The sequence below is a fragment of the Necator americanus genome, chromosome IV (assembly GCF_031761385.1).
Source record: "Necator americanus strain Aroian chromosome IV, whole genome shotgun sequence".
In the NCBI taxonomy this organism is placed as follows: domain Eukaryota; kingdom Metazoa; phylum Nematoda; class Chromadorea; order Rhabditida; family Ancylostomatidae; genus Necator; species Necator americanus.
This window is the reverse complement of record NC_087374.1, coordinates 454,904-477,262: the sequence shown is the minus strand read 5'-3', so window position 1 is coordinate 477,262 and position 22,359 is coordinate 454,904. Positions and strand designations below refer to the sequence as shown.

The following is a 22,359-nucleotide window of genomic DNA, read 5'->3' as shown; positions in this document are numbered from 1 at the left end:
TTTACTGTAGTGATGTGACACAATTCTTTGGAGATTTCATTTCACATAAATAACATCACATTTCCGGTAGATTCTATCGTTCTATCGTTTTTTAAGGGCATGTAGTCGCACCAGAATCCAAGAAGTTTAACGGACAACAGCAGCAGCGGACTTTTTTGTATTCTGTTCAGTGAATGTCGCAAACATCTCTCAACCTTGTTCTTTATTTCCGGTTTGCCCTAAATGGAGAACGACGGCCGACGATGAGTTTTTCGGCAACATCACGAGTAGTAACAAGTGATTAGCTATGATGTGAAACCTTTATTAAAAGTAGAAAAAAAATTATGGAAAATTGAGGGAAAAAAGTTATTATGAAAATTTCTTGCCTGGTCTTACCAAGTGATCTTGCACTAATGGTCTGACGACAATTTCACTGTAGTAATCTGTTCATACGCTATCAATTCACATAGAATACAAGGAATAGAGAAAGTTTTTCTCATTGCTTCCTGACAGAGAAGAAATCTTCGTTCACACCTCTTCGCCGAATTCGTCAGCTACAGCCAACCACATAAAAGAAAAACTATTTATTTCTGCAATTTACCGACATAATCTGTTGTGACAATTTTGCGGAAACAGTTGATTGGGTGAAGTTTGTTAATTTCCCTTTAATAATGACATATATCTGAAATGCAATTGGACAGTCAAACAACGAAGAGACGTTGGTTGCAACTAGCTATTTGTTACCGTCGCTTTTACTGCTTCATCGATCTAAAGTTTTATTTCTCAGTTATGTTGAATTAGTGTAATAAACCCAGTTTACGTTCGCCTACATTCATATTTACATTTAGTATTAAAAAATACATCCATCTCAGCGGAATCGCAGAAAAATGCTAATTTTCCTTACACATTTACTTAGAACGCGCGGGCGTAAAACAGTCGGTAAGAGGTCCGTTGAGGCTGCACGGTCGATGGTTCAATATCGCCCTAGTGCCAGCCAAGCAATAACCCCCTCTAGGGTCGATAGATTGGTATCAGACTTCTCTGGGTGGATGTAAACACTGACTTCACTGATCTACTGCCAAATCATTGTATAGGCCAACACGCGTTCCAAAATCTTAACGATTACGGATTTCAGTAAAACGAGTTGGCGCATCCGAAGTGGATTGATACATCAGCGACTCTATCCTTTACTTTTAAATCTTGTTTTTTTTCTCAGACCATTAATGTGAAGTCTCAAAAAAAAACACTGACTTCAGTGTTTTTTTTGAGACTCCACATTAATAGAGGTCAGAATTATTAATTATATTTTTTTAAATTTAATTGAGACGATAACCTGAAGAAGCTGGGATTCTTGTCGTGTATGGAGAAGGAGCAAAAAAGGTACTAAGCTACCCGCTTCAGAACAGAAGATTGCGACTTCGGAGACGCATCACAACTTGATCCACCAATTGTCCCGGATTATTCGCTCAATGATTTTTCTACCCCTCCCATCGCTTTTTTCCTTGTTTTCTGTTTTTTGTTGTTTTCTAATTTTTTTAATACATTACTCGATGACCACCATGCATGACACAAATCTTACAAGCAGCTTCAGTAACTCTATCACCTCGATTGATTGCAAAAAAAACTGAGAGTATAAAAGATTATCCGTACCGTCAACTTGACGCTCCAACTCAGAGATATGAACAAAATGAGGAACACCCTATCAAAAGATTTATAGCATTCTAGAAATACTTTTCATTTCTGTTTTTGTCTTTAAAATTCAAAAACCTTCAATTTTTATTCCTCAACCCAATGGTACATATTCCTTCGGTCTTGTGAGAATCATACCTTTCATTTTGAGCGATGGGTCGTACATCTTCGTAATATATTACGCCAACCGGAACCCTGATGACCTTAATTCTATTCCGTATTGAGGGTGAATTTCCCATATTCAAAGCAAACATCTCCACTATGGTTTGAAGAAGATGATTGGCGAAAATAGAATAGAATTCTTCTGTGATCCTCTTGAATGTGGTGAAAATCAAGTGCTGCTTGCTCATATCATATTATATTTAGGGAAAAAATATTATTTTGTATTTTAATGTACAATACGACGTCTCGAGTCACTTTACACTCAGATACCTATACCATTTTAATGCGATGTTTAGTAGCTTCAGGGCAATTTTTGGATAATTTGCAAATCGTTGGTTTTTTCTGTTAAATGAGAATCGATATCAGTTCACTATTGTCAAGAAAGCAAACCATGCAATGTAGCAGTCTTGTAGCAATAAAACACTGATTTTATTCGTGCTTACATGCCAATAATTGGCTAGTAGAAATGGTATGTACACATTCCCACTTTGAGATTGAGAGCTGAGATTTCTGCTGTTTTATTACTGTTTTCATTTGCTTGTTATTGCGATTTTGAACGGCGATTAGGTATGCTTGTGTTCCTGTTTATGACAAACGAAGCCGTTTTAAATATAATAAATGTATGATAGAAAGCAGGTTTTTCTTCGAAAACGGTTGATTTTTTCACAAAAGTTCTGAAATCTAACGGCTCTCTAAAAAAAACAAGAAAAGATGTACGACTTCTTATGCTTTGTACCACTTTTTAGAAATCAACTAACATCTCGAGCGGATTTTCTGATTACACATAACAGTTGCTTGAGATATGAGTTCTCAATAGTTGCCAACAACGAAAATTTTAGTAAACATATTAAATGGATTTAATTAAGTTCAATAATATGGATGCAGTTCTGGTTACCTGCGTTTGTTTTCTCGTTCCATATTCTTTCACTCCTTACCCTTTACTCTTCCTTTCTGTTTCTATACCATGTGCTTCCGATTTTTCGTGACTGATACAACCGCAAGTGCATGTCTAATTGTAAGCCCTGAGGGCACCTACAGTTAGATATTCCCTTCATTCACATTCCTTTCTCTCGCATAAAATCAAGCACTCGGGTTTGTTAAAATTTTTGGAAATGCACTATTAATAAGCAATCAAATACCCAAAGCATCGTGAAGATACATTTCCGAGATGGCTTTTATTTACAGATTAAGCAGTGACTTTCCCAGAAAACCTTTATAGTGTTTTTTTTTTTGAATTTCCAATTCTTCAATCTTGTCAAAGGTCCGAATGGGTGGAAACGAGTACACCTCCTCTAAAACCACTTCGAATTATTCAATTTATTTCCGGAAAGCAGCTATACGCTATGCTTCAATCTATTAACAGTGCAGAAAAAGGCGTGCAATTTCCATAAACCCTTGTACGGGAAATCGCACACATTTTTTTCCTAAAATTTAATCACCAAGGGCGTTTCCCACTCTTTGTCTCGGAAGAATTAGTTAGAAATCGAGAGTAATTGCGCTCATTCTCGTGGTCTACACATCTAACCCTATCCTTTCCTGGAATAATCCCGGCATCGTCCGTTTCGTGGTGTGCTCCCAATAAGCAGCAGAAGTTCACCAAGCTATACAATCGCAGAAGCATTGATATTGTTCTACGACCCGTAGTAAGCTGCGTAAGCAGGATTAATACAGTCAATGTTGTTTCTCACGCCTTTTCTGGATTACTAGGAAGAACTAAGAAGAACTGATCGCTCTCATATTTGTGAACTAAACCCATAGCACTCTCTATTCATGGTGATATGAACCCCATACCGTCAATTTCAATCAGTTTCCGATGGAATATGCTGTTACTAACATTTGTCTCCTATACAAAAACCCATTTCTAAAAAATGTTGTTGAATCGTCTTGTTTGTTTACCAGATAGACGACGTAGTCAAAAGGGTCAATACTACTTAATGAGCTCTGGGACACTCTTATCACCTCTTTAGCCTGTTCACTGTCTATTTTTCCCCTACTGTTTTTGTTTATGCTTATTTAGGTGAATTCGGTTTCAAAATGCACTTCTTATGAACAAAATATCGTTTACTTATAAAAGTTTCGATATTTCCTCACTACCTAATTTATTTGTAGTGCTTCATGTTTGTTCATCTTCTCCCATGCACATTTCTTTTTTTTTTCTTTGTTGCTTCCACATCCCAATTTTGGTTCCGGAAAAAATCGCGCTGAAGGCAGCGTATTGCGAAATAGACGTACTATGGAAACCCGATGAAACACATAGGGTTCGGAATGCAGATTACGAATATGAACGTGGCCCTGTTCTATTTCCCCTAATCGTCCTAAAAACGACGTAGGGAACGGTGCTTGCTCCCACGAGGTAAATCGGGATGCGACACCCTTCTGCACAGATGCGATAGTCTGAGCCGGTGCTCTGACCCCTTTCACTTTTGAACGGTTGGGAAAGGGACCTCCTCCACTTTTAAACGCTTGGCGAAATTACCCTTTTCACTTGCCAAAGGACCCCCTCCACTTGAGCTGCACCCACCCCATGAGCTAAACCCCCTTCACCTGAGGAGAGTCCGGCTTCTCCCTATCGCACCTATGCCCTTGTACACTCGCCGCATCCATGCACGAGCGGTCGAGAAGCAACGGGGTCCCCTCAGCAGCCAGTCATGCACGGGGAGCTACTCCCGGCTACTGAGGGAAGCGAGGGACATGCACAAGGGTGGAGCGATCTGATATACCTCGTGGGAACAATCATTTCTCACACTCTTTTCTAGGATAATTAGATGAAAGTGAGCTTGGCCAGCATCGCTTGCCTCATATTCAAAATCCCCATTTCGAACTCTATGTATTCATTCCATCAAGTTTTCACACTACGTCAGTTTCGCGATACGCTGCCTTTATGTCGAAAGTTTACAATTCTAAGGAACACGTGAACAAAGAATTTTTTTGCCGTTGAATTTTTTTTCGTTTTCCAAAATATTGCATGTAGCTTAGTACGTAAAAATTTACTAACGTTACTGTAATGAGATAGATGGACAGGCGTACATTCCTGTAATCGGTTCAATAACTATACTTTTTTCAAAGAAAAAAAGTGTTCAACCAGTTGGATAATTCAACGGTAGACTATAATAGATCATTTTACAATGATGAAATGATGTGTCAAGTAAACAGTCTCTGTTTGATGAAGCATTCATGTTTTTCTACATTCTAACAAAGTGGTAAAGCCTCATTAGTGTGTAGTCACCAACATGTCCTTGTTATTATAGCTCCCTGTCATTGTAAATCTAAACTTTTCTTATGAGATTCGAGTCAAAAATCAGTCCACACAATGAGCACTTTCCAGGAGGCTTATGCCAGTCTCCTCTATAACTAAGGGTACTCTAAAGAAGTTCTGACGATAATTGGACACCAAGGCCTTATTTGGTGATAGTTGTACTAGAATGTGCTGTATTCACTTTACAACTGTCTTCTGAAAGGACGGACATCGGTAGGATTTCCTGGCATCTACTCTCGCGTCAATTCGCTCTCTATCAGCTGCACTCCCATTCCTTATGACTTCAACAGAAAAGTGATTGTCATATCCGTGACAAGTCCCATGACACGGATTTTATTCGCCCAATAAGTTCTTCGAAACTTCACATATTCTGGTGGGACCTACCACACATTTTTCAGTTCGCATAGCTAATTTTTATTCTTCAGGAAATATCAAACGTTGCGTACTCCCTTTTTCTCGTGTCTGCTTTTTTCATATCGATATTGGTGTTTTTTAATTTGATCTAATTTTCCTTTCGTTGCCTCCCGAGAAGATTAATGGTACTCTATAATAGTATCACTACAAGATCTCCTGAAAACGTTCCATTTTCTTTAATCTAGTCTTAGTAACTATAGGAAACACTGTTAATCCAAGTTTATAGCATAGAGTTATGTATCTGAACTAACAGTGTTTTTCTTACCTTTCCTCCTAATTTTAAAACTTCTTCTCTTGATGTAATCGAAAAGGTATCGAAACTTCAGAATTTACCTTGTCACGACCAACGAATTGAGAGAATTTAATAACGCGTTTCTTGTGTTCGTATAGTCCACCTTTATCCTTGACTTGTTCTTGTCCGCATTTAAAATCTGTAATGTTTCTCTCATTGCTATTGTTCTATCGCTCTCATATCTTTGTTTCTTCATTCTTCTGGAAAAGGGAAGTTTTTGAAGTGACAAGTAGAGAAAATGTGCTTTATTTCTTCTCGCTCACTTAGAAGATCATGTTTTTGAAAATAGAAAACAGGAGAAAATTATTTCCTCGAAACAACATTTTATGCTTTTCGTTGTCATTAGTTATTGCCTTCAATCACTGAGGTATTGTGATGTAGAAGTTTTCTTCGACCACAACTGCCATTATTATATTATGTAATAGGTTGATTAGGCTGTTAAGCTGTCTTGTGAGCTCTTGACACTTAATCTTATTTCTCAAAAGAGATTGTCCTTCCATTTCACTAAAATGGAACAAAGTAGTAAACAAATTTCCACGATAACATTTCTCTTCTGCCTACTAAAGTATGAAGGATGAAGTTACTGGCCTACCAATCCGCTTGGGATGCATCAGCGCGTTTCACTGCTGTTCCTAATCGTTGGGGTTTTGGAACGCGTGTGGGCCTATACAATGACTTTCGGGGGCTAGCCGATGTCTCATGTCGGTGTTTTTATCCTCCCAGACAATCTAGTACCAATTTATCGCTCGCGAGGGGATGAAGGGTGCACCAATGCAGTTTCGAACCGTGAAGACCGTGCGACTACAGCGGACCTCTTACCGACTGCGCAACACGCACACCGCCTTCGGCCTAATATGTTTCGGAATCACATAATAATCAAATGTAGGCTTCATGTGGTTTATACACATTTGAATTCGTAATGCCCCGTTCTCTTGATTCACCAATTCCACACTTTGTTTTTTTTTCTTTCCTTTTAAAACGCAAGATTTCCAGTGAACTTTTTCCATGAATTGATATGTGTAATGCTCCGCGTTGCTATCCTCATCACTTTTTTAATCCTCGCTGTGCTTTTCCTCTCTTTTCCGGTGGTTTTCGTCGTCATGTTTCGTCGGGAAATCATTTTCCATCGTAAAGTTCCTTGTTCGCGAAGACGTTTCTTACCCATAGCATTCACGTTTCTCCTTCGCGATTGTTCGTCATGTTCACATAACAAAATTCTTCTATCGTTCAGGTTCATTCACGCATGAATCGCACACTTTCATATGATCTTCTCGAGAATGAAACAGCGCGACATTCGGCGATTGTTCAAAATCTGTGTTTGGAGGTTTGCATTGTACATATTTTACGATTTCTGTCATATTCTGTAAAACTGGTACATTCTTTTGAACATGTAAAATTTCCTATAAGTACTAGTGTGATGTGTTGTGAGGAGTGCCTCTGGCAATAGTGAAAATTTGGGAAGTTTTTTTAACGATGATTGAGATTTTTTTTGCATTTTCATTTTTTCCGCTAAAAGAACGTTTTTAGTAATTATTGGCAAGAAAAAATAAATTATCAGCGTTCCACGTTAATATAATTTTTTTTTATTCTCCATCACAGAGAATTTTTTGAGCTACAAATTAGTACTACGTAAATACGTAAGTGTAAGTGCACGTATTTACGTAGTACTAATTTATAGCTCAAAAAGTTCTCCGCAATAGAGAATAAAAAATTATTATTTCTTATCAAATTATTTATTTTCTACTAAGGTTATTTTTGTAATGAATTATTTAAATTGAAAATATTAAATGTAGTGAATGTATTAAATTCAATGTAGAATTGAATTGAATTATCAATTATTAATTTTGTTGAGTTATGTAGCCTTCGAAATAGTTCCTCTTCTCGTTCACTCGTTTATTTTCAACTGAGCGTTCTATGACGTTGTCGGCTTCCTCATCCTGCGAGGGAAAAGCTAATATTTCTGCACCATAGGTCAAAGCGTATGTTTGAAAGGCCCTTTGTTGACTCCACTAGAAAATCCTTTCAGTTCAGTACTCCCTATTTGGATTTTCGTACGTTCAGCCTTCGCGAAAATGTTTCTGTTTTCGGAACATTTTTTTTTCGATTCGTTTCCATATGCTTCAATTAATATCGATGTTATGGGAGATGTCCTACACAACTAAATTTTCCTCCCTGTTCGACAGATGGCATTGGAAAAATCCTTTGGATTAAAGCACATTACTCTAGTGATAGAATCTGTTTCGTCAACTGACGATGGCTGAACAGTCATTTGAGCAGCATTGCAACTTTCTAGTGCTAATACTGTTCTAGAAAATCGTCTAAAAAAGAAAGAAAAACAGAAAAAAAGAAAAAAAGATGAAAAAGAAAAACAGACGGGAAAAAAAGTTTTGAACGAGTCAAAATGGAACTTTTAGAAACAAGACATAAGGTTAAATTTAGACCAAAAAAAATCGAAAAAAAATTGAATTAAAATCACAAATCTTGATTTTGAGACGTTAATTTTGATTTAAACTCTCGGAGAAAAAGACTCATTTTCACAGGAATAAATGTTACTTATCAGAGGCCAATAAGTTGTAATTAAACACTCGACCGCAGCCTTAAAAATGTTAATCTACTGAGCTTCTTTAAAAAAAAAGCAGCACCTATAAGTGAAATGACCAACAAATAACCAAAACATGCGTAGTTTATACACGCTTTGTGAATGCAGTGAATACATCCTGATTTTTTTTTTTTTTTTTGAAAACGCATAATTGCCTCTAAAATGTTTTTGCAGATGTTTGATACGGGAGTTGTTCCAAAACAATTTTTCTAGCGGAAATGAGAGTTCTACGGGGAAACATTTAAAGCTTCAATCAAAGGCAGTATATCACGAAACTGATGATGTTAGGTCCCCTTGTGATAAGTATAGGGTCCGGTTTGGAAATTATGAGTATGAACGGAGTCATGCTCACTTTCCCTTAATCCTGTTGAAAGACGGGTGACAATCTTCACCGCGAACCCCGTACATGAGAGGTCCGAACATCGTTAATTTCGTGACATGCTGCTTTTAAGGAATAAATTTGAGGTAGCAATTTAAACATTACAACATATCTGTCGATTGTGAGCTGCACTTCCTGGTTAATTATCGCCCTACATGCGGATTTTGAAGTGCATTGAACAAAACTTTTGAAAACTCATTATCATTTATAGATGTACAAGTGAACGTTTTGAATACTTCCGTTTACGTCAAACCTCTCTTTTTTTAGGTGGTTTAAAGGTTACAATGTCAAGTACTGTTATAATCTCGGGTTGTTTCCGTGGTTCAAAATGTCTGATGAATACTCAATCATTATCATCATCATCATCATAATCATTAGTTTACTCGAAGAAGTTACTTGTGATGTTATTTACTTAGGTACTTAGATGCCCCGTCCTCACTGAACGTGCGCGCCTCAACATCCTTTCCAGTCATTTCGTTCCCTCTCTACCGTCATCCAAGATGTCTTCAAGCATAGTGAGTGGGGCTGTCGAAAAGGTCCTTGACCCGTATCCAGTTGAACTCTCAGCTCCGGTCCGCTTGTAACATCAATGAAATGAAAGAAAGTAAAATGGAGTAGAGATGAAACTACCCGGTGAAGCATCCCATTTCCTTTCTAGGAGTAGTGAAATCGGTTTCGTTCTGTCAATCTAATAATGTGAGTTGATTGATTAGGTAAACTACGGTATATGGATGTCTTTAGGTGTTTTACATCCAAAACGCAGGTGGTTGTCCGCGTTTCTGCTGCGATTCTTGGGGACTATGCATCGATCCCATCTCGTCTCGAGGACCCGGTGTCAAAAATTTCACTGAATGTTGACCTTAAGTGTCTTAATTTCTGTGATTTACCCAAGCGGTAGAGAAGCTGCGTGAACAGGAGCTATCCTCAACCATTACCGGCGATCGTCTTGTTTGTTTTGAACAGTCTCGTTGTGAGTTACAGTCCCTGCGGTACACTGTCAGTTTCACTTCGCATGCCATTAAAAAACACGAGTTTTGAAAATATGTCAGAATTAATGTGATGATGTTGTTGGTGTTTTCACAAAGGGGTCGACACACAAAAGTTTCTACTAACTACTTCCTTTTTCTTATTGTCCTCTCTCTTTTGCTGTCACATTATATAATCTTTTGAGGGAAACGAAATGAATAACGCGCCCCATTTTTGACGTGCCGACATGCTGGAGCACAAGCTGGGCGTCTCTGCAACAAAGATGTTTCTAGAATGTGTCTGCTCAGAGCACAGATAAATACTATAGTTTACTATTCGAGAAGAAAGATGTGTTTTGATAGTGATCCAATTCTGGTCGTTTTCTAAAAAAATCAACCATTACAGGGCGAAGGAGCACTTGTTTCCAATCCCCTCTACAGATGCTTTCAACTTATACAAGTAATCGAATGCATAATTGCTATTGTATCTTTGCCATTGGTCTACTGTAGATATATTCAATCTGCTGCCTTTCATATAAATTTAAAGGTGAGTCAAGTCAACGTTATGATTTCGCCAGATTTGAAGAGAAATCCGCTTAGTCCACATGTTTGAACATTTCTTTTTAGATTTTACTTTGCTTGTACTATCAAATCGCTGGTGTTTACGTGCTTGTAGTTTTGATTTGCACGGTAAGTTGATGTCTACATGTTGTGTTTATTTCCGCAGTGCCACTATATGGCGCCTCAATGCGCTGAAATATCGTTTGAAGGATTAAGAGTTCATCTGAAACGACTCAGAACGTCTTGCATGATTTCTCTTTTTCTTACCTACTCATTTTGATCCATTTTCTCTGTTTGAATGACATTTTAGAAAATAGGCAAATTGGGAACACACGATAAAACGAAATTGTCAAACTTCCCGAACAACCACAGCAGTCAGATATGTAAGGAATAGGGTGAAATTCACATATCCAAATTGTCCTTGCAAAACTATATGGAAGTTGATCAAGAATCGGTCAACAATGACAGTGGAATCAATAGCCATCATAAAAAAACTAAAAACCGCATCAAAATTTGACGTGCGATGATTTCGTAGAGGAATGAGGGGTTTACTAAGAGCGTTTGACGTTCATCCTCAATAAGGGGTTTTGTTTGGAGGGATTAAAATATTAACAAGTCATAGCTTAAAGAAGTATTCGCGAGGGATCGCCGCTCATAAGATTGAAGAAAGAAATCCTGTTGCAATTTTATTCATTTTATCCTTCGACCGCACACGCACCGCTTTTTTTCTTCTGTCAATGTGTCACTTTCAGATATTCCAAGCAGTGCTATGGTTAACAAGTCGCAATCCTTGCGATGTGTACCCTTCACGTTTTGCACATGAATTTTTCAATCTCTCCGAGTTGTATTGTTTACTTTATCTGTTGGCATCACAACCGTTGGTGAGCCTTGAAAGAACTATCGCGACCCTTCGTGTTGATACCTATGAGAAATGTTCAAAGAAGTCCGCCGCAGTGTTATATGTGATCGCATCGGTTAGTTTACGCTTTTTTAATATTGTTCTACAGAGGGAAGAAAACTTGGAGTTGAATTCGTGCTTAGTACTTTCTTCCGACTTCAATGTCGTCGAAGTTTGCTAGCATCAAAATGTAAATTTTATTCTATTTTGGAGAATTTTGAAAAGCTATCGATGAAGCTGTCGATGAACTAGAGATGATTATGGAAGTCTTAACATGACCGAAACTTCGGAAGTTACATGGTCTAAAGGATAAAAAGTGTCTAGCGCTAGTTACTCCGTTCGGGATGCGCCACTGCGTTCACTTTATGACTATAGTTCTTTTTCTTCCCATAGATAAAACCGTTGTAAAAATGTTTCTTTTGAAGGAAGTGTTGTAAAAGAGAAAGAAAACTCAAGCAAACATCTGTCCGGGTTCACTGTCAGCATTATGGGTATTTTATCAGCCGGTTGCGTCGTCGGTAAAGGCGAAGGTGCCAAATCTACTCAAACGGCTGTGCGGGCAGTAGCGTCGTGGCGCGCTGGCCCGCGGCCACTTCTGCCAAATCGGCTCCCTTCACAAGCGTGAAGCCCTTTAGTGTCAGAAGGCACTCGTAGCTGTTACAACGTAGTCGTATAACGTTAACGACCTGAGGTAGATAGGTGAAAGTGATAAATTCTACCTTCGCTACTACGCGTGCTTCATTGCCTATTCTAGCTTTAAGTGTCTGCTAACTAAGGTAAGTTACTTCTAGTTATGTATTCTATATTGTGAATTCTTTTTCAATTGAATAACCTTTGTTTCTTGACATGTGCTGACATGGGGTTGTTTTTGACAGGAATTCTAATGATTCGTGGCTTCTACAACTCACGGCTGGCACAATCCCATCTCTGTTAATGCTGTTCCTTATGTAGTTGAAAACTAGGTTTCTTTTACGAGTTGTTGCCATATGCACACACATTTTCACTGATGTTTATCTCTCCCCTTTAGAGATTGCATTCCACCTCACTCTCCTTCTTCCTTGCTGAAATCATTCGTTCCTTTGAATTACCAGTATTGTTTTTCAGATAATCGTCTTTAACTGTTGAATTATCGAAGGAACGGTTTTCGGAGAGCATACTGTTTTACTGGGATAATGATTTGCAATCGTTTGAACTAAGGATTTCGTGAAACTCGTTGTGATTTTTACAATTCTATTACAACGCTTCGTTAACGTGCATATTTCTTTACTCCATTTGCTTTGGCTTATACTTTATTTTGGTTACTATAAGAATGTCAAAAGGGAATGTGCATATGGCTACAACTCGTAAAAGAAACCCAACCACATGAGGAATGCGTTAACAGAGAGAGGACTGTGCCAGCCGCGGGTCGTAGAAGCCACGAATCATTAAAATTCCTGCCAGAAACAACTCCATGCCAGCACATGTAAAGAAATAAAGGCTATTCAAGTGAGAAAGAAGTCACAACATAGAATACTTATCTAAAAGTAACTTACCTTAGTTAGCAGACAACTAAGGCTAGAATGAGCAGTGAAGCACGTGTAGCGAAGGTAGAATTGATCACTTTCACCTGTTTACCTCAGGTCGAATAGCTACAAGTGCCTTCTGACAATAAAGGCCTTCACGCTTGTGGAGCACTAGTTTCTCGGGGCTCTTCCTGGTAGACTTAAAGTACCCTTTCCCGCAATTCCCCTTACTTAACTCGTGGAATTTTAAACTCGTGTTATTCATGAAATGAGCCGACGAATAAGCTCCTTTTACGTCGGCCTAAAATCATCCGCTTTTTCAGCTTGCGATTCCCGGCGGCTTATTGTATTACGTATATCATGATGTGCGCTTCACAGAACCTCATCTGAGCTGCTTCAGTGATCAATCGAAAGCTACCGACAGAATAACGATTGTCTCTGCTCTTGCTATTTTCCTAAGTCTCTCTAGCGTCATAGTCCAGAAAATATTAACGTTTATCAATTCGAAACGGAAAACTAGGCAAGGATTTTGGCTTTGTTATGAATACGGTTAATTGTTTTCATGCTCACAATCAAATTGAAGTTGCTTTACATCCAATAATACATGCATGTATTTGAATTCATCAGTAGTTTAAAGACATCACCCCACGAATCTGGAGTGTTACGAGTGTCAGGTGGGTTATGCCTATACGGGATCGTAGATCTTAGGAAAGAGGGCGAATCCGTTCGTTCCTTCCTAATTGTCGTATAAAACGGCCTGGAGGATACGGCGCGTGCACAATGCTGGCGCGCTCGAGTCGAACTCGTAGAAAATAGCGCGCATGAACGCTTGAAGCCGCAACTTCTGGGCCGTTTTTTATAGCAATTAGGAAGAAATCGACGGAATCACCATTCTCTCCATAATCTACGACTCCGTATAGGCACAACCCACTTGAAACCCGCACCACCTGAAATCAGTGGGGTGATGCCTTTAATCAAACATTGTGGGACTTTGAAACATTACCAGTGCGGAAAACCTCAATCCAATATTTAAGAGCAACCGACACACGACTATCTACACAATATCAACTATCCGAAAACATTGCAGCAACGTCATTTGTTTCCTGGATACTATTTCTGCAGGTATTCATTCCACTCCTTCATTTCCAAATGTAACCAGAAGCAAAGGCTCGGAAACAGTCATACATGCCATATCATTAACCATAGTCAATGCCATGTTGTTTCAAAATTTCATAGATGTTCAAGCCACTGCCCGATGCATGTTGCACCCCACAGCTTTCTCTTTGACTTGTCTTGAACAGCAATGCTTTTGCGGAATGCCTAGCTGTTGTGGATTGGAAAGACTGTAACAAAATAGGAAGATTTTTCTTATTCTAGCGAAAAAGGAAACAATCTCGCTAGACGGTGTAGTCTGGTCAAAACAACGTGAAGCGCGTAAGCGGCTGCGCTCGACGCAGTGTGGTAGAGCGTAGCGATTAGGATTAAGGGAGGAGCTCTGTTACTTATCGCTACGTTTCACGCTCTTCCGTCAAAGTCAGATTATTTGTGGAAGGTCACATTGTTAAATGTAAGCCAACGTAATATGTAATAATATGACTTAACGTCAATTTTCGTAGAAAGCATTATCATTATTTGTCATTATTCAGCAGTAGCGAGATCAAGGTATTATCGCGTTTCCTGTAAAGAAACCTTTGGTTTCACGGACCTCCCTTACCAAAAATATTGTTAGTGCAGTTACGTGGCACAAATACGACTAATCCAGGTGAGACCACATAGCCCACTAAAGCGATGTGTGGTACTGACGCAGAACTGCTAGCTAAGACAACAAAGGAGTTGGTCTCCACGTCACCACTGATAATATTAATTCTCTTGAACAACTGGCGACCCATATCATGGATGCATATCTGCAGCTGAGAAGTCAGACTTAAAAGACTTTCTGTGTTTGGCATAGATGACTGAGAACATCGTAAAATTTCACAATTCAAGAAGTCTTTTGTACGCTAAACGTGAAGTCTTCTGATCGGGAGTCCCAATCAGGTTTGAAAAGAACCGCACCATTGCCACATGAATATTTCTTCTTCGATATTGTTGTTGTCTTGATGTTTCACATGCAATCGAATTATCGCCCCCTTCAAACAATACCTTCCTTTCCGGTAGAGTAGAACATCTTCATAAAGGTGCTTCCTCCCAATGCTTGACATGTATCAGTGAAGGTACGGAATTTGGAAGGAAGTACCACAGTGGAAACGTCAAACGCTCTTTATATAGTCGGGTCAAAACGACATGAATCGCGAGTGTAATTGCGGTGCATTTACGCCTAGCGCTGGAAAAATGACACAGTGGAGGCGGCTGTTGGAACCGAGGTGGGACCATCGCAAACTGCAGCGATGGGTGGAGCCAGCAAGTGTTTCACTACACTCCGCTAGCCGCTACGCTTCACCGAAGCGTTTCGAGAGAAGCCCCGTACGCCATTCCGTAGTGCTGCATGTAGTTTTGACCCTACTATAAGTCTAATAATCGAATAGCTCAACAACTTACATGCTTACATTTACAAGGCAAATCGATGTTGGAAGGTTACCATGAAAGGATAGGGTTAGTGGTGTAGAGAACGAGTAGGAGCGTGTTCACACTCAGTTTCCCCTAAACTTCTTGGAAACGGCCCATGAGACTACTAGATGGGATTTTGGAATGGGTTATTAGTACTAATTTATGTCTTGTGATCTAATTTAATTTCAAATTTCAATAATTTCATATTCCATCCAAATAGTTTCATTTCCTCGTATGTCTCCTTAGGTCTAACCAGATCAAAACGACAGCACGGTGCAGTTGCGTATGCGACTGCACTCATAGCGGCGCAGTAGAGTTAGCCGTTGTAATCGAAGTGGGACCATCGTGAAGTGCAGCGATGGGAGGTGCTAGCAAAGGTCCCACCTCGATCCTAACCACCGCGCCGCTTCGTAACTGCATCTTGCTTCATTTCATTTTGACTCTACTATAAAAAAGCCCCTATTCTGATTCTGATACTTCTTTTTCTTGATTTTGGAGAAGTTGTGTCTTGCTTTCACCATGATAATGGCACTGAAATGCGTCAAAATCTCTGTTTATCAAATTATTTATTTATTTATTCGTTTATTTTTTTATTGACATTCACCAATAGTATACTAGAAAAAAGAAAAGAAAACATATTTTGTCGGAGTCAGAACAAGTGGAACTAGAGCAGTTCCTGTTATGAATAAACTTGTCAAACATCTCCTCTTAAATGTGAAAATGAAAAAAAAAAACAATAAAATTTTCTCGGAACTTTTCATTGCAAGATTTTCATGAATTCTCATAAACTCTCATTACAAGCTTGCGAATGCTTTTCTTTTCTTTTTTCTTACCTTTCGCTTTCCTATATTGTAGTCCACTTTTTTCGTTCCACCTATTAATAGCAACAAAAAAAAAAAACAGATTGCTCCAATATAACCAACCTATAGTTGCGAGTTATTTGCAGATGCTAGCATCAGTTGGGTACTCAGCAGCGAGTCTAATCTGCGGTTTTTTCATCGAAGGGTTGTTCAATAACGACCGGAACAAAAAGCTCATCGCCAAGGAGGGTTATTACGTGAGTTGGAGGCTAACCAACACACTTTCGAGTGGAGGTGCTTTTTAACACTGCGCCGATTTGCAGATCATTCCTCTTGCGATGGTCCTACTACCTTGGTTGAGCGTTTACTTATTAAAGGAACGAAACAAAACAAGAAGCTCTACAATCGAATCATCAATACACCAATCAAAGGGCGATAACGCTATGGTACTGTACTCGTCAATGCTTAAAGAGCAGTGGTCTAAATAAACGCTTTAAATAACGAATTTTTGTAGCTCATGTATTGTGGCAAAATAGGGAAAAACAGAGAATTCATCATGTCTCGATGATGATTTGGAGCCTATTATTCATATTTAAGGAGCTCTCCTCTGTTTTTTTTTTGCGTCTGCACCAGTGCTTAAGTAGTTTCTAAGATCCTTACGCCCATTTGCCTACCCTCCGCAAAATATTGTAAGACTGCACGCGCGTTCATAAACCTCAACTTTATGCACTGCACTTTATCCTTCATACTTCTGTAGGCACCAACTAAGACGAGTCCATTAATACCTACTCTATTTCGGTTTAAAGGCAGCATATCAGGAAAAGTTCGTAGTGTAGATCACGAGTGTGAGCGTGCACATTCAATTCCCTTTAGTCGTCCTGAAGAACGGGCTGAAAACGGCGTTTGTTCCAATTTACCTTAAAACGTGACCCTAGCGCACGCTCCAGTCCTCCCAGCAACCTATGTGCTGCTTTTACTTCAACAAGCTGGTAAAAAGACCCCAATTATCTTCGACTGCTCGCTCGTGGAAGTGGCAAGCGCAAGAGTGGCGCGTTCCAACTTACAATGTACGAACAAACACATTCCTACACCGTTTTTCCGGACAATTAGGAGAAACTGACCAGGGCCACACTCAAACTCGTAGTCTACACCTTGTACTCCATATTTTCCCTCAGATTTTCCAGACCACGTCAGTCTCGTGATACGCTACCTCAAAATTATTCTCAGGTGGCTCATTCTCATCGCAAATGAACTCTTACACTTTGCGCTAAACAACAGTGCATCCATCTCGGAAGAAATTCTCTTGATTTGTCATCCATTTTATTTATATTAGAAAAGTTGCTTATATATCTTTCTACCAGTAGGTGGTACTGTGCTACTGCATTGACTTTACCAGAAAGTATCATATTTCTGCAGAAGTATCACTTCATAAATGAAATATGGTATTGGTTTTTATGGTTACATGTGTTGGAAGAAATGAGGGTTTTTTTTTTTACAAGGCATATGAATGTGTTTGGGCATTAGCTCCTCTAGCATTAAGTAATCTCCACTCGTATCCGACAAAAACTGTCATGAGCCCAGAAATTATATCTCCTATAGCAGAAAATTCTAGTGTCCCCAATCGAAGGCGTTTCGAAGCTGAGATTGGTGCCTGGAATTCAGTTATGGAGTCGAGGTCAGACGTGTATGATTGACGCAGCATTTCCCTTGAGGAATCGCTGGAACTGGAGGTTCGGCAACACTTCGAAGTAAACACTCACGAAGTGGAAAATGCCATACAGTTACTAGTTTGTTTGCGCTTCTGTCATCCTTGAAGGGCAAGGATTCCGAACTTTTCCCTAGCTTAATCTATGATTTATATTAGTCTATTTTGAAAGCGAGACAACATCGAAATCAAAAACTCGAAACAAAGAAAAACATTGCTAACTGGTGAGAATTTCCGAAAGATTTTCCGAAGCCACGATATGTTTGATTTGAGCAAATAAATAAATTCTGTACCTTTATGACGCACTAGAATAATAACTTTTAGGAAAAGGATCATAAAAACGTTGCATAACAGATCCGAGAATTCCTATGGTGATTATGCTATAGTTTGAGGGTAATAAAAGGTCTTCTCAACTACTGCGCAGCCGACCATCGAAAACAACCTCAATGCCCGATAAATTAGAAAGTCAAAGTCATTGGCGTATGAATCCACTTGGGATGCGCCAACGCGTTTTTTTTACTCCAACTCGTAATCGTTGAGGTTTTGGAACGCGTGTTAGCCTATACCACGACTTGTGGGGGCCAGCCGATGGTAAAGTCAAAGTTTTTATCCACCCAGATAGGTCTGATACCAATTTATCGACCCCAAAGAGATGAGACGTTTGGTTCGCACTAGTGCGGTTTCAAACCATTGACCGTCTGGCTACGACGGACCTTTAACCGACTGCGCCACACCAACCCATCTTGGAACTTGAACTTGGATTTTGCAAATGTATTGAGAAATTTGACGTCGTAGCGGTTCATCAATTATCCACTACAAAGCAGACGCTTAGACGAATTTTTGTGGTTTGATATTTCTAGCAAGCGAGGGAAAATATGTTCTAAATTTTCCAATCAACTAAAACTGCTCTGAGTGGTAGAGATAGAATTGCGTTTAATGCGTGGGGCAGATACATACATATGTATATGGGACTAGAATCTGCCGAATCTCTTCAGATGTTAGGATGCTAAGCAAACGACACGACGAAAAAAAGCTCTATTTACCCCGGAAATGCTGCATGTTAACGCTAACGTCCAAAAAAAAACACCCCTAACAGGACGCCAGCTGGCTGGAACGCATGGCTAACCCAGCTGGAAGCGTTTTTGGTGTTCTTTATTCGTGGAAAAAGCTAATACAAAGTAAGGTTTGTTTGTATAATGTATGAGTTGGCGAGTAGTATTTTCCAGTATTTTCTGTCAATATCCAGAAGCTATTCAATAGTCATAAGAGAAGTTCTCCCGTCATCGAAGCGCGGCAATATTGGTGACTACGGACTATGAAGAGCGAGTGTAGCGCAATCGCTATTAGGTTCCGCTATGACTGCACTATCGACCGTTGGTTTGAAACCCCCTAATGCAAACCAAGCCTTTCGTGCGTCCAAGGTCGATAAATTGGTGCCATACTTGTAGGTTAAAAACACACATTTGCTAACTTCTGCATGACATTGTAACACTGCACTCGCGTTCATAAACCTCACACGGTTCTGAATTGAAGTCGAACCCGTGAGGGAATCCCCATAGGGATTGATCAATGTCGCGCACTTCATCCTCTTTCCTCTGCGGAGTATGAATCAAATCTACGGGTACAGTAAATGGTGTTAGGATAAAAAGTACACTGTGTTCTTAAAGGAAGCTCTCATTGCTCTCTTCGCCGAAATCAACATCTCTTCAACATAAAATTCTAATCGAAATCTTCTTCTATCATTTCATCACTAAGTTCCTTCTTAAAACCGCATTTCATTACTATATCTGCGAGAAATATATTCACAAGCAACTACTGGGAACATAATAGAAAAATAAGTTTAAATAAGTACTTGATCGTGGCAATGCAGTAGGAATCATTAATGGATTTCATTAATCAATGGAAGAAAAGGAGCACTGAGGATTTCTTCAGCACATTTGGACTCCGAACTTCAGCTCAGAACGTTCCCTCACCATCTCAATGTTGTCGTCAACGCTGAGCACCAGTCTCGACTTCGTCCCTCTTAGAGCCAAAAAAAGGTGAGATTAACTACTTACGTTTAAGAGATTTTCCTTGAAAAGGTTCTCAAAAAAGCCTTAGACTACACATTTTATGCTGAAAGGTGCAACATATAGCTTAGAGTTTAGTTTGGATTGTTATGATTAGTCCTAGTGAAAGAAATCTACTAGTCACGTTCCAGAAAAATGTATCCATCACAGGAAATCTTGAGTTTTCGGCGAAAAATTGGTCGCTCCATTTCTATTTAGCTTGGAAGTGGATCAGGTGTGCATCACCATTCAATACACAAGAGCTAACAGTTACATCACGTGAAGGACAAACTTGCTGGAAACTCGAAAACATCCGGCCAGATCATGATTTTATGGCACACACATGATCATATCTACGGCCATTTCAGCTTTATACGCGATACCAAAGGTGATCATCCTGAAAAGACTGGACGAGAAGCCGATCGGACGTTCGTTCGCACGTTGCCACCTGCGCGAAGCCATCTGTCTTCAATGTGAAGCGGTCATAAATTTCTGCCGATCCGAGCGCTTCTATCGCCATAAAATGGATGACTACGTCTGAGTGTTAGGTGGGCCCCATGGGCTGTATAAATAGTTAGCATCTAGCAACATGAGCTGAAACTAACATCGATTCCGTCACATGTGATAATATTGAGTGCAAGAAATGAGAGAAAGCTCTCATTTGTGTTTTACATGTCATGTAAAGGCAGCAAAACCTCACAAAAACTCGTGCAACTATTAGTAACGAGTAATACAACTATTAAATTTCATAGAAACGGCTTCAGTAAAGGGGCCGCTTTGCAGCTTTCCAGTCTTCCTGCATTGAACTTACGCAGCCGAATCCTTTCCCAACATTTTTCTTTCTAATTTCTTGCACCGAAGAAACGAAAGAAATCACACTACTTTGTTACTGTTTGTCTCCGGCGAAAGAAAAAGAAATCAAAATGTTGTGAATGATGATGACAGGGTGCGTCACGGCTGTGTAGTGATTGAACCCCTTAACTCATAAGAAGGTCCGACCCTGGAATAATCTGCTTACGGTACGCTTTGTTTCCCGCTGCGCGGATCAATCATAGACCATCTGTACCTTTGCCATCACCATCGCCTTACATTATTGCACCTTCCTTCAGATAACCCCATCTGTCCGATGAGGTGCATACTCGAACAACAAAAGCAAACAAAGTGGAACTAAGAATGAAAGAATACCGAAATTGAGTAGTTCAAAAGATAGAAATTCAAATTTTGACGAGAAAAAATAAAAAGCAAATAAGTGATAAATAAAATTAGACAGAAAGATGGATTATTCGCAACGAAAGAGCGACTGTGATCTTCAATTCTCGAAGAAATGAGAATCTCTCGTAATATCATTTGAGAAAATTACGATTCAGGTAAACAAGTACGTCGCCTAAGCTTGAGATGGAAAATAAATGCATTTACCTTGTTTCAGTAAGAAGGAAAAATGCAAGAGATCAGGTCATTCCACGTAATAAGAGTATTTAAAACCATTTGAAAGGGGTTACTTCTAATCCAGAGCGGTTACGGAGCAAACGATCCAGATCAAAAGTTCTCTTTTTTTTTGAAAAAGTGAGCTTTTAGAGGACGCATCTTCCTGGTATAAGAAAAAATTGGTGATTGAATTCACTTGTCTAAGTTACTTATCTACGTATTAATTCTAACGCATCATGTAAGCAGCCATATGCATCCCCTAAATTATGTACTTAAGTACTTCCTTAACAATTTGTTTATTTTTACCGTTATTTCTACCGTTAATTATCCTAATTATTATTTACCATTAATCATTATTATTTTTACCGTTAATTAAAAATGAATGAATGAATTTAAAACTCCTGCACATTGTTAAGAATACATACATATCTATAGATGACTTACTCGGTGTAACATCTTCTAAGATGCGTCTTTTTGTTATGCGCCTTCAACTCCTCAAATTCAGAAGTTTCTCGTTCCTCTCACGGAAATTCAAAAATTTCGAAGACCTCCACAATGAGAAAACTCGTCGAGATATATGCTCCTTTATTAAAATCGTTATTATCATAAATGATAACCGCTGCGCAAGGGAATTTTCGTGAATATGAAGATGAAAATTGGTCTCGAAGTGATAACTGACTGATAAAAGCACTTGCACATGTGCCGGACATTGTGACTACTGGACAATAATAGGATGACGACATACGCTAATACGTACACTATTGGGCAGGCAAAGGTGAGTGAGAGAAGTGCTATGATAGTGTGATGATATAAAGCGAAATTTCTATATGGAAACGACTAGGTCTACGGTACCATTGCTACATAGAAGACGAGTATTCAACAAGTACAACCACCGGCCGACAACGAAAGCCATCTATGTACATCAAAGCACCATTCAGCTGCATCAAAAAATGGTCGGATGTACGAACGGAGGGAACATCCTGGAGAGGGAGAACGAGACAGAGAGCACATGATGTGATGTGCGAGTGGATTGGTTGAGCTACAATGCGAAAACCCTAACAACATACACAGAAAAGCAGCAGCACCATCATGTTATGTACGGAATTATGTACACATGGCAAGATGTTTTAGGCGAACA

At 39.3% G+C, this 22,359-nt stretch overlaps 1 protein-coding gene across 3 annotated transcripts; it reads left to right on the top strand.

Moving 5' to 3' along the window:
• Positions 1 to 7,035: 7,035 nt before the first annotated feature.
• RB195_000057 (uncharacterized protein) lies at positions 7,036 to 16,531 on the top strand (the record flags this gene model as incomplete). 3 transcript variants are annotated; one of them, XM_064196190.1, is made up of 8 exons in its annotated part: positions 7,036 to 7,116; positions 10,142 to 10,282; positions 10,363 to 10,425; positions 11,049 to 11,270; positions 13,731 to 13,818; positions 16,190 to 16,201; positions 16,248 to 16,300; positions 16,367 to 16,531. In XM_064196190.1, 8 exons carry the CDS (start codon positions 7,036 to 7,038, stop codon positions 16,529 to 16,531), a joined length of 825 nt encoding a protein of 274 aa, XP_064052069.1. The 3 variants fall into 3 exon arrangements, with proteins under 3 accessions (XP_064052069.1, XP_064052070.1, XP_064052071.1); XM_064196188.1 differs by adding an exon at positions 13,020 to 13,216 and having other exon boundaries at positions 16,190 to 16,300; XM_064196189.1 differs by lacking the exon at positions 7,036 to 7,116 and adding exons at positions 9,984 to 10,034; positions 13,020 to 13,216 and having other exon boundaries at positions 16,190 to 16,300.
• Between the last annotated feature and the right edge of the window lie 5,828 nt (positions 16,532 to 22,359).